The following is a 12,030-nucleotide window of genomic DNA, read 5'->3' as shown; positions in this document are numbered from 1 at the left end:
TACTGAGGTGAAACTGTGCTGCACAAGGATGAATGTGGATAATCTTGAAATAAACCCAGCCCCGAGACGACTTTCACACTCATCCAAAATGTTGGTCTTGTTATTTTTTAGGGAAAATAAATAAACAAATAAACAAATAAAGCCTCTGGATGTTTTTGAATCCCCACTGGAATCACATGAGGAAATATTTTGTGCACCAGAGGCAACGCCAGGAGGACAAAGTGTTGTGCAGGGCATGTGTAAGCCACAGTTGGCTTGGCTGGGACCGAACACTGTTGCAGTGGTGTAGACTGCCACCAGCTGTTCCTGCAATGAACTGACAGAGGCCACAAGAAGTAACAAAACTCAAACATACACACGTTTTTATTCATATCTGACATTAAAAATACAAATCACACACACACAGGAAGCAGATACCGACAGATAAACTGTGACATTCTTCAGACAGTAACCTACTGAGCACTGAACTTTCACACTAAGAGGGAACAAACCAGACTCTGACCTATTACGTGCAAGCAAACATCAAATAAATCTATTTAATCTGCACTACACCAACGGCCTGTGGTCTAACAGAGAGAGAAATTACACACAGAGTCATTTCCTTTAAGGCTGAATGCATTCAACAGGGTATGAACAGAAGAAGAACAGACAATGAAACGTGATGGGGGAGAAAGAGGAAGAGGAGGGGAAGACGGCAGTGCAGCCAGATCATGGCACTCTCTCTTTAAAATGTAACAAAAATGTAAATTAGGCAGAGCCGACGAGGCCTGTCCACTCTCTCTGAGCTGCACTCCTGCTGTGATGAGAGCGACGGGGCCGGGAGTCGAACACGCCTGACTGAGGCAAACTGGTGGATGTAGTGGGATTAAACACTGAAACAGGCTGGACTGTAATGGCAACACTTTCCTGAACCCACACAATTTTTTTTAACTTTCTTTAAATTATTTCCCCTTGTTTGATCACATACAGTCCTCACTTCATCTCCCTGTTGTTCCAAACTGGTCCATGTGTTTGTCTGGTGGTTAATCCAGCGTGTTGAGAGGACGTACAGGAGATAAAACGACATCAGGCTCAAGTGAAGTGAGAGACAGGACGGTGGAATGAAAGGCACTTACGTGTGTCTTTCTGAAGGCTTCATGAATTTAAACAAAAGGGACTAAATGTTCATACCTCCTAAACCTTACTGGAGCGGCAGCAAGGGCCTTTTTCTTAAAGGAAAAATCCACCAAAAACACTTCAAAGCTGGAGCTGCAACCAAAGATGATTTTCATGGTTGATCTAAAGATGATTTTCTTTTTATTAATGGATTAAAAGTTTGGTCAAACAAGTGAAAAAATGCAGTTTAAAATTTCCCACACACCAAGGTGGTGTGTTCGAGTGTATGTTTTCTGTCCAACATACACCCTGAAACCCAAAGAGATTAAATTTCCAATGATGATTGGCTTGAAAAATGTCATAAATGATTGATCAATTATCAAAATAGCTGTGGATTAATTTTCTGTTGATTTACTAATAATTTCAAGTCTATTTAATTGGCTATGCTCAGTGAAGTCACATTTCTGGGCCAATTTTGTCCTTTTGTTGTACAATTTTTCTTTTTTTAATTCTGTGGAAAGTGGCCAAACATAACAACGTGTCAAGATATGCAGAGAAAATTCTGAATCAGTGACCGAAAACATCACAAGTCGACCTCAGATTTTGGCGTCACCTCCTCACAATAAAAGACTGATGAGCTATTTTTTAAAGGAGGAAAAAAAATCCCGCATCATTTTCTGTTTTCTAAATGACAAGAAAAACCCCTCTCTTCATTTTAGCAGGTGCAAATGATATCATCACAAACACCTACTGAACTTCGCGCCCACTCTTTGGGATTTTGACTAAAAGGCAGTCCAGAAAAAAAAAAAAAAGAAAGAAAAAAAAAGATACATAAAGCCAAAGTAGGAGTAGTCAGGGCAGGTTGAGGTAAAGTACAAAAGAAATATCTACTACAGCCCCTGAAATGCTTTGAACCTGACAGACTTTAATTGCATGAATGCTTAAGAATGTCAAAGCTGGATTTTTCCTTTTAATGGAGAAAGGTGACCACAGGAAGCCTTCAGACTGGGGAGCATTACATACAGTGGTCTGCAGCGCCCCCTTGTGGCCAATCAGAGACATCACAGCCTCAGCACTGCCTCTAAGTTCAGCTGTACTTCCCTGATTTGTGCAGATTTGTTCCTTTCCTTCAGCTCAATTTCAAGCTTTGCTCTTAAATAAACGCTCCCTCATTTACACCCTCGAAGCCAGAAATTTACGTTGGATAAAGTTTGCACGTTTTGCACATCGGGAAAATAGTGAGCCGGAGCACAAGAGGCAGTGAGAGGGATCTGAGGGCTGCACTGCTTATGAAGACCACTGTTGCCCTCCAGAGGTTCAGTCAGGGGAACGCAGAGGAAAAACAGCAGGACGGGGAGGAGAGAGGAGGGCCGGGGGAGCTGCAGAAGGACGTGGCAAGGTGGAGAGATGTCCGTTCAGATGCTGTCCATGTTGCGGTGAAAGTCACAGCCCAGGAATGTTGTTCTAACGACACGAGACATCCTCTTCCTCTGAGGTCCAAAACTGAACACGAGTTAGGATGAACCACACGTGGCACAAAATCATGTCTGTGTGTGTGTGTTAGTGGGAAACTGTGGAGGTTTTAATTTCTTTTTCTATTTGTGAAGACGACAGGTGTGTTTGTGTGTGTGTGTGTGTTTGTGGACATGTACTCCAGGTGGCTCAGTCAAATCCTTGCCAGTCACTCTGTTCAGAGTCATACTCCAGCTCCACCCCGATGCAGCGAACTCCCTCCAGCAGCATGGGCGTGCCGTGGTGACGATCTGGATCAGAGAGAGAGAGAGAGAGAGAGAGAGAGAGAGAGAGGAATGAAGTCCCTGATCTGAGAGGTTCGTCAAACACTTTCCAAACCTCAGGGGGCAGTGGGCTAAACACTTCTTCAATAGAGAAATAGTGAAGAATTCTGCAGGATAAAATATCACCTGTTCATCTTTCACACATTTTCTATGATCTCCACTTGTGTTGTGACACATCTCAAGCTCAAAAAATGTAAACTCTCATCTTGATTTTGTAAAGTTGCCAGAAATGTGAATAAAAACACGAAGCTCAGCCCCCCCCCCCCTCCCCCCCACCCCTCGTCCTCAGTCTATCTGGCAGCTCTGTGTTATGATTGATGTTATTATGGGACAATTCAAGAGCGAGTGCCTGCCTCCCTGCTTTAAAACACCCAGCTAACTTCATTACCATCAATCAGAGAAAGGATCACTGCAGAGACATTTGAAGAAATAACAAGTGATGAATATTTATGTTTAGGCAAATTAACCAAAAGACAAATCTACTGCACATCAGTGATGTTGACTCTAAACCTTGCTCATTATTTGCAGCAGTGGGATTAATTTTTGTACACTACAGTTATTTGGAGTTTACTATAGAGAAAGGGAAAAAAAGATGCTACTGATTTGGTTGAGAGTCTCAGCAGAGAGTTAAAGGGCTGGTTTAGGGCCGTCCTGTCCGACCACGTCACAAATCAAAGCTAAACCGTGAGCAGATCTGATGAGAGCACAGAGCCTCGCCATGCTGCTCCTTGTAAGTTATCAGAAGTATCTTCAAATCCAACTGTGTCTTCTCTTTCCCTTGTTTTTGATAGTAAAGTCTTGTGGCAGCATTTTGAATAACCTGGAGAAGAGAAGACTGACTTTTGCCAGAGATAAAGAGAAATGAGGTTTCACTAGATCAACGTGGATTAAAACTGATTTGATTTTAGAAGGAAACGCGAATGACTTGATTTTTAAATGAAATGTTAGAGTCACATATGCTTTCCCAACCTGCAGGAGTTTGAGCCGTGCAGTGTGTGCACAGCGTGGGAGAAAGCACTGACTGAGAGGCTTTGTTCAGGGCAACACTTCCCCCTCGCCCCCCTCCCTCTCACATGCAGTGAAGACACTCCCATAAGAAACCTCTCATGCAGAAGTGTCCGGCCCCAGACGCAGCAGAGCACACTACGACCATAAAATCACACAAGACCCAGGACTTCAAACTGTTCCCTCGGTGCTATCAGGAAGTGATCAAACCTCTGCGGTTGTTTTTCATGGTGACTTATGAATGCGTCAGTTTAGGTAAATACTCTGAATTTAACACATACAATCAACATTTTTTAACTTCTAACCACTCGTCATAAAACCTTTAAACCACAGAATTTAAATGTGTTTCTCCTGCCACAGTTACACCTCGCTCAAATCCAATGGTGCACAAATTATTCATATCAATGCATTGGTGGTTCAGTGGTAGAATTCTCGCCTGCCACGCGGGAGGCCCGGGTTCGATTCCCGGCCAATGCAAAACTCCTTTTTTTTTTTTTCTCCCCACCTATTACATAACAGAATAACAGAAAGGACCATGCAGACAAATGCAGTCATTTCCTATATTAAAGAAAGACTTAAGATCATTAGGGCTGCAACTAACAACTGTTTTCTGTATGTATGAGTATGTATTAGTACGCAGTTTGCACAATAATCAATAATCAACATTTGAGCATTTCTGCTCAGATCAAACTCTGAGCCAACCCAGTGTCAGTCCACTGTGCTCCCTCTGTCACTGATCTAATAAAGCCACAGTGCAGGCCAGAGCTTAATCCATTGATCTGGTTGCTGCCCAGGCCTCAATTACACACAGACATCTGGACAGATGTTCAGGCTACGCAGGCTACGTGAGTAAATATAAACACAATCGCCATTCATCCTCAAACACACAAATGCATGCCTACAGAAATACACACACAACTTCCACTATATTTACGCAGGCACAGATGGAAATACACATACACCCCCTTTACCTAATTCTCCATCTGCCAACACTAATACCAGCAGCTAATGCAGTTTTACTGACACCGATTCAAGTGTAGGAAATTCAGCCTCTGCTCTGAGACCAGAACAATAGAGCTGCAGCGCAGGACAGCTGCTTTGTTATTGTCTTACAGCTGCAGGAAAGATCTCTGTTTTATAACGGCCATCCATTCTGGATCTCTTTAAACAACACAATGCCAATGATTTCATACTCAGTTGTTGTTTTTTTCATCTCAAAATAAGTTCTAGTTATTCTTCTAAATTTTTTATAATGTGTTTTCATTATAGAGACTGTGTGTGAATTTAATCTCTTATTTTTTTTTAGGGGTATTGTCGACTCGCTCGTGATTTGTGTTGTTAAAGTGACACAGAGTCTAAATGGAGACTCACCAGCAGGAGGCAGCAGTGCACCAGTGTTAACACTCAACCTGCTGCTCATGTGACAGGTCTAACTTTGAAACAAAAACAGAAACCAGAGACTACCAGATGTTGCAGTAAACCTATCGATTACTGAGACGCTGCAGCTATTTATAACCAATGAATCATTTAATTTTAAACTTTTGATTGTGAAGATTTCCTGTTTTTCTTTGTCTTATGTGATAGTGAGTGAGGTTTCTTTGGGTTTTCAACTGTTGATTCAGACACTACAAGCAACTTAAACTTCCACTTAGACTTTACTTTTATGGACCAAAGGATAAACTGGTAAAATAATGGTCAAATTAATCTTTAATGAAAATCAAATATCTATTTCAGACCTACAATAAAGAAGTCAAAAGTAATGCTAAATTTATGGCACCCTGTAACCACTCAGGACCCCGGTTCAGAGCCTCTGTATGAAGTGACTGTTAATATTTCTCAGTTAAGACCATAAAGAGACGCTAAATGACCACAAAGAGACGATAAACGACCACGAAGAGACAATAAATGAACACAGAGACACAGATTACGACAAAAGGACAGAGAACAACTACAAATAGTGCTCTATTTGTGGTGGTACTTGTTTTGTGCCTCTTCCAGTCTGTCTATATCTATATGTCCATATAGGAGGGGTGGGGGCTCTTTTACTCGTCTCTGCCCAGGGTCTCGTCGTCTCAGATAAGCAGCAGAAAAACGACGGACTGGAGTGTGGTGCGCAGAAAAAATGACATCATTATCATTTAAATTGTTAAAGCGGCCTCACCCATGACTCTGGCGTGAACTTTGACTTTGACACAGACGTCCTCGTTGGTCTCGCTCAGCAGCAGCACCTCCTCGCACAGAACTCCCTCCTGCTGGGCCATGTACTCGCACGTTACCTTCAGACCTCCTGGAAAACACAGAGAGACACAAACAGAGAGGAAGAGAGGTTGGGTTTCCTCTGTAGTGCCAAGTTTTTACTACACACAAACACACTTGTTCTTGTGTGAACAAGAACAAAATGTCATCATGATGATAAACACATAAACACAGCTGATGAGTAAACACAAATATAATCAACACACACACACACACAGATAAATATAGACATACTGTACATCTGTGGCTTTTAACATCAGCTAACGCACACGCACAGCTCCACTCACAGAGTGATAGAAAAGGGTTTGACAGTGAGCTGAGAGTTAAGGTCAGTAACCTGTTTTAGTTACAGGCACGACTCTCGGAAACATTCAGGAGCACCTTTGACCCATATTAGCAGGTTTAGTGGTGAACACTGAATCAAGTTTTACACGTCTGTCACAGAGCTTTTTGTTTTTTTTAGCCTGCGCAGGTGCCAGTCGTCCGGGCTTTACCTCTGACAGCACAAACAGTGACAGGAAATCAAGACAGAGGGGTAAAACATATGAAAGTCGGTTTTGTTTTTATGATTCCTCAGAGATGGACTGCTGAGCTAGCACTGTCTGAACTGTCTGCTGCTGTAATCCTCAGCCATCTGGTCCTGAGTGCAGCCTGTAACACTGCAGCTGAGAATTACATCCAAGTATTTCCCTCAGATCTGCCTGCAACAAAAACGAGCACAGACCAAACTTTGTATTTATTTATTTTTATATATTACACTCTGAATTAATGTTGCATATTGTTTGGAAATATAACTCGTGACGGGCAAAAGTCTAATATTAAGAGACACTTATCTCAAGGGGATGTAAGTCATGAGTGACTGTTTGCAGCTTGTAGGACCTGAAGCTAATTAGAACAGAGATCCAAGAAAAACTACTACAGTAGAGGGAATAGATCAAAATGCAACAGACAGGAATAGTAATGTTTTGGTTAGAGCATATAATGCAAATATATATTTACATTTACTCATTTGGCAGTCGCTTTTATCCAAAGCGACTTCATATAAGTTTGAGGTGCTACATGTGTTTAATAAGACATATGTTTATTGCTGACAGGTAACAAGAAGTAGAGCGACAGAAATAAATATTATGCTTGTGCTATGCAGTATCTACTTTATGGGGTCTACTTCAGTTCCTACTCTGGTAACAATTCTTATAAAAAACCTGTCAAAAATGTGTATGTATGTGTATCTGTACTGCAAAGTGATACTTAAGTTTGCTATTGACATATGATCTTACTTTATCCAGCCTGTGCAAATACGCTGTGGTGATTTTGGCCTGTCTTAATCTAAAACAGTGGTTCCCAACACTTCTCTGCACTGCACTGTTTTTGTACTGAACAGTCCAGAGAGGGGGAGGGTTTATAACAACCTCCACTGGGGATGTTACAAAATCCCTTTCTGACCGCCTCGCTTTCACAGTTTCTGTTTGACTCATTTACTAAAATACTTCCTCAGTCCAGATGGGAGAAGCTCTGAGTTTATCAAAATGTTAATGTGCTTAGAAGTTATTACCGTGCACTCACAGCAATTAAACTTTAGAGCGGCAGCAAGTCATTTTCTGTCTTTTTTAGCCCCGGGTCTCGTCGCCTCTCAGGCAACATACCGTCCTCTCAGTGCTGGTTGTTGGGGGCTGAGAGGAAAACTGCAGACACGACTCAAGGCTAAAATTACTCATGATCAAATATAATGCTGTAAAAGATGAAGAGCCTCTGACTTCACTAACTTCACTGTGGTTAAAATACCACCAACAGTTTCTATTGCCATCATTGCCACAACCTCATTGAGCACCTGCCTTCATTAGCGGTTTTATCTTCCTTTGCTACAGCCGGTTAAACGAGGACAGAGAGTGACAACAAACCAGACTCCCTGTCTGTCCACATCGAGCTACTGTGCAGACTCCAACAAAGCTGCAATACACAGCTCACTGTTCACAGACTGTGATAACACCATTAACCATGTGAAAGTGTGATCACAACTAAAACAAAGATTTGCATATTACGACACGACACACACATTCAGCCTTTATCCATCCCCGCCTCCTCTAAAGAAACTCATGCAGTTTTTTCTTCTTTTTTTTTTCTTTTGTACATAATTTATCTTAGCTAGTTTGTTGCAAAAGTTACAGGAACACAGGACGCACAGATCGAGAGGCTGAGTGGGCGATATTGGACAAATTTCCTCCGTAGCTGATGACCTACTTTGGTTCAAAGTCAGTCTCCTGTTGTTGGTGGCGTGACGAGAAGCGCTGAGGAAAGATGCAGCACAGACCGACTGCACCAAGTGCAAGATGATTACAAAAACACTTTAAGTTATATTATAACAACTCAACTTTTTTTTTCTGATTTATGTTGTTTACTCGTGGCCCAGAAAGCCAAGAGGATTTCTCTGCTCTGACAGTTCTGCAAACTCGGCTGTGTTGTTTATTGATGTTCTGTTTTCCACTCTCTCTTGTGATCCTACCCTCTGGTGCCGGTGTGATATCGGTGATCCGCAGGTGTGGACTGGGCACAGGAGCTGGACACACATCCTTCCCCAGAGCTGGGACCTCGGGCAAGTTGAACACTATTTCATATCGGTGCTGCGTCTTCAGGAAGCCGACCTACAGAGAGGGGGAGGGAGAGATATTAATAAAGTTGAAAGGCAAAGAGAGTCAAGATTTAGCGATTTGGCGGAAACACAATGGCTTCTCTCTCCCTGCTATAAACTTTGGACTAATCCAACTGCACCATAGGGAGAGAGGGGTGGGCCGAGAGGAGAATAATGGAGAGGGGTTCATACAGAGGGGAAGCAGGCTTTGGCTTGGCTTCAGATCGCATACTATAAGTCTATTACAGCTCAATAAATAGGGGATTAATTTTTATGAGTAACATGGATAAGTAGGTCTCATAAATACTACACTGTTGGGCTGAGTTTTCCTTGAAGGAGTCCTCTAATTGAAATCATTAGTCATTGCTCTGGTGATTTTAATCCCCTCACCTCTGCCAGATTTGCAATTTTAACCTGACAGGAAACAAACCTGAATTACTTTCTGGATTTCACTCAACTCCAAAAATCTTCCAGTAATACTAATCCCATGAATGGATTTTTCAGCAAATTCAAGAGCTTAATCTTATTTGTGGCTACACCTTCTACATCAGTGTGGAGGCTGCAGTGGAGCCTCTCCAACAGCTTGAACACCCGAGCATGAAGGGCCCCCAGAGGGAGGAGGGACTTCAGAGGTCACAAAGAGCTAAATCACACTGGAATAAGAAGCTGGATTTCTTGTGTGGTAGAAGTGGAAAAGTTGTGACTCTCTGACCTTTGTCATTTGTTATCGTAGCCCGAGCCTTCATGCATATGACAACAGTCTTCCCTTCTCACGTCTAGAAACTAAGACCTAACTAAGACCAGAGATATCTGCCTGTAGTTTTCAAATATCTTGATAGAGTTAGTTAGGAAAGTGAGATATTTCATTCAGTATATACATATACAAAATATTCAGGTTCTCAAATGTGAGAATTTCACCTTTAGGTCTGGGAATTCCTATTTCACTCTTTTCAGACATTTTACAAACTGGACAATTAACTTCTTGACCTAAAAAATTATCAGTCATAAAAAAATAATAACAATTTAAGACCCATAAACAAGATTGTCCATCAGACTGCAGATGAATTCAGGCTGTTTGTCAGCACAGGACAAAGAAGAAATAAAAAAACAGGTCGGAAACACAAAGGTGATGCAACCAAACCAAACACTCTTTTATCTTACAAACAACAAACAATTCACACAATTCTCATTACCCACACACAAAAAAATGACTGTGAGACAGACAAGTGAGAGAAACAGCAACAGAGAGGAATTCATGAGGGAATTGTCACAGAGAGGAGAGAGGGAAAGCCTCACAGAGGAGGAAGGATGAAAAGAGAGACAGAGAGAGAGAGAGAAGGAGACAGCAGGGAAGGGCAGGCAGGGAGAGATAAGCCTAAAGCCCCTCCAGCTAGAGCCGCAAACGGCAGTTTCAGCCCCACACCACCCCCTGGTTAAAGCAACGGGCAGAGCAGAGGCTGCAAACAGCATCAAGTGAGAGCGGAGAGCGGGAACACTGAGGGAGCACTGCAGAGAAAAACAATAATCATTCTGTGAGAGTCGTCCCACGCATGTCCACAGACTGTGAACTCGCACTGAAATGTGATTTAACGCTGGGGGTTTGGACAAAAAAAAAAAAAAAGAGGTTCAGGTCGTGAGATGCATCGCTGACAGAGACAAAAAAAAAAGATGTGAACTGATATGAAACATTTCATTTAAAGTAACTCATGTTTAGGAGTCTGGTGCATCTGTACACTACTGAGCACTGGCAGTGGGTCAGACTCCAGAGTTCATCCACAACAATGGTGTCATTCTTATGTAAGTTGTAGGGAAATACCACACATGTTACGAAGCCCAGCTCAAGAAGACAGTTCATTCAGTAAAACTCTGTTTTTATTGAGTTTACTGACTAGAGAGTGGAGAACCCCACACATCTGTTAAGAAAAAATTATCTTTTAATATTTGAGTTCTTTTAAATCCTGGTTTACAGCTGTTGGGAATGTTGGAATAAAAAACTAAATTTGGTTGTGACTCCATAAAGACACTCATTCATTCAGAGTGCTGAAATAAAAATCATACCCAAGGGGAAATGTGTCGAGGGTACAGTGCAACGGCTTCGAGTGGTTTGGGTTGCACTTTGGCAGAGAGTCTTCTTCCTGATGGCAGAGGTTCAAATTCAGAGAGGAGGGGATGTTGAGAGTCTGCGATGGTTGTTTCATGACTGCCTGCTCGTACAGGCTCTGCACAGCCTCGTAGCCTTTCTTCCCTATTACCTTCATAGCTCTTTTGTGCATACTGACAACCCTGCTTTTCAGCTGCCAAACCATGCTGTCATTCCAAATCTAATGACGCTCTCTAGGATTGCCTGGTACAATATCAGCATGATCTGGCTGTTCGCTCCAAACAGCCTCCAACACTTTAGGGAGTAAATCTCTGCACAGGTTATCAATGTGCAAAGACAGTTGTCTACCTAAGTATTTATAGGAGGATGCCTGAGTGTCTGGTTTTCGATGACCTTTGTGTTGGGTCAAGACCATCTCCTGTGTTTTTGTGATTGTTGATGTCAAACCAATTCCATCGCGGCACTCAGAAGGGCTCATGTTCTTGTGAAGAAGGCTCAAAATCACAGTACCATCAGAATATTTTATGATAAAATTATTAGGATACACTTTCCTGCAATTATTTGTGGACAAGGTAAAGAATGTAGGTTGTGTCTCATTCACCTTCACTTGCTGAGTTTAAAAAAAGAATAAAACCATCTCATCAGAGGAGGGTTAAGACTCGGGTCCTTCCACTAAAAGCAGGTAGGGTTGCACCATGTTTAACGCTTAACTTGAATCAATAGATAAAATTCAAGGGTCGGCTTTTTTGTTCTCAAGGTTCATGCACATGCAGCTCACACCAATTATATTATTTGAATTCCAGTTATAATCAGTGTAAGCACAACTCGATAAACACACCAGGGCTGCAGAATGTCAGAATATCTGTGGTATGTAAACACTTTAGCCTGGTTTCTGTCAGTGCTCCGATGTGACAGAAAGGTTTTTAAGGGAACCAGATGCAAAGCAGAATGTATAAAAAAAAAATCAGCCAAGCCAACACTGCATGAAATTACTTTCTTGTATAAAAAACTGAACTTCGATTGAGCAACTGTTTAAATTCAACTTTTTTTTTGTCCCCCCGTTCCCGTTTCCATGTCTTTTACATATACATCACAGAAACACTAGCATTAGCCTTCATTTGTGTTAATGGCCACCTAATGAAGTCCAGCAT

General features: G+C 41.9%; 1 protein-coding gene and 1 non-coding gene across 2 annotated transcripts in view; one reads left to right on the top strand and one right to left on the bottom strand.

Moving 5' to 3' along the window:
• Positions 1–345: 345 nt before the first annotated feature.
• Positions 346–12,030, bottom strand: part of LOC139606945 (adipose secreted signaling protein) — a 28,179-nt gene continuing 16,494 nt past the window's right edge. The window contains exons 4-6 of the mRNA XM_071459408.1: positions 8,653–8,791; positions 6,058–6,183; positions 346–2,858 (exon numbers count right to left, since the gene is read on the bottom strand). Coding sequence (XP_071315509.1) covers positions 2,758–2,858; positions 6,058–6,183; positions 8,653–8,791 — 366 coding nt within the window. The 3' untranslated portion in view covers positions 346–2,757. The remainder of the gene's footprint in view (positions 2,859–6,057; positions 6,184–8,652; positions 8,792–12,030) is intronic.
• Positions 4,303–4,373, top strand: trnag-gcc (transfer RNA glycine (anticodon GCC)). The gene has a single exon. It is a non-coding gene; the product is annotated as a tRNA-Gly (tRNA).

The sequence above is a fragment of the Trachinotus anak genome, unplaced genomic scaffold (assembly GCF_046630095.1).
Source record: "Trachinotus anak isolate AG129_WGS33_773 ecotype Australia unplaced genomic scaffold, CSIRO_AGI_Tana_v1 ptg000023l, whole genome shotgun sequence".
Lineage (NCBI taxonomy): Eukaryota > Metazoa > Chordata > Actinopteri > Carangiformes > Carangidae > Trachinotus > Trachinotus anak.
The sequence above is the reverse complement of the archived record's forward strand: the minus strand, read 5'-3'. Positions and strand labels throughout refer to the sequence as shown.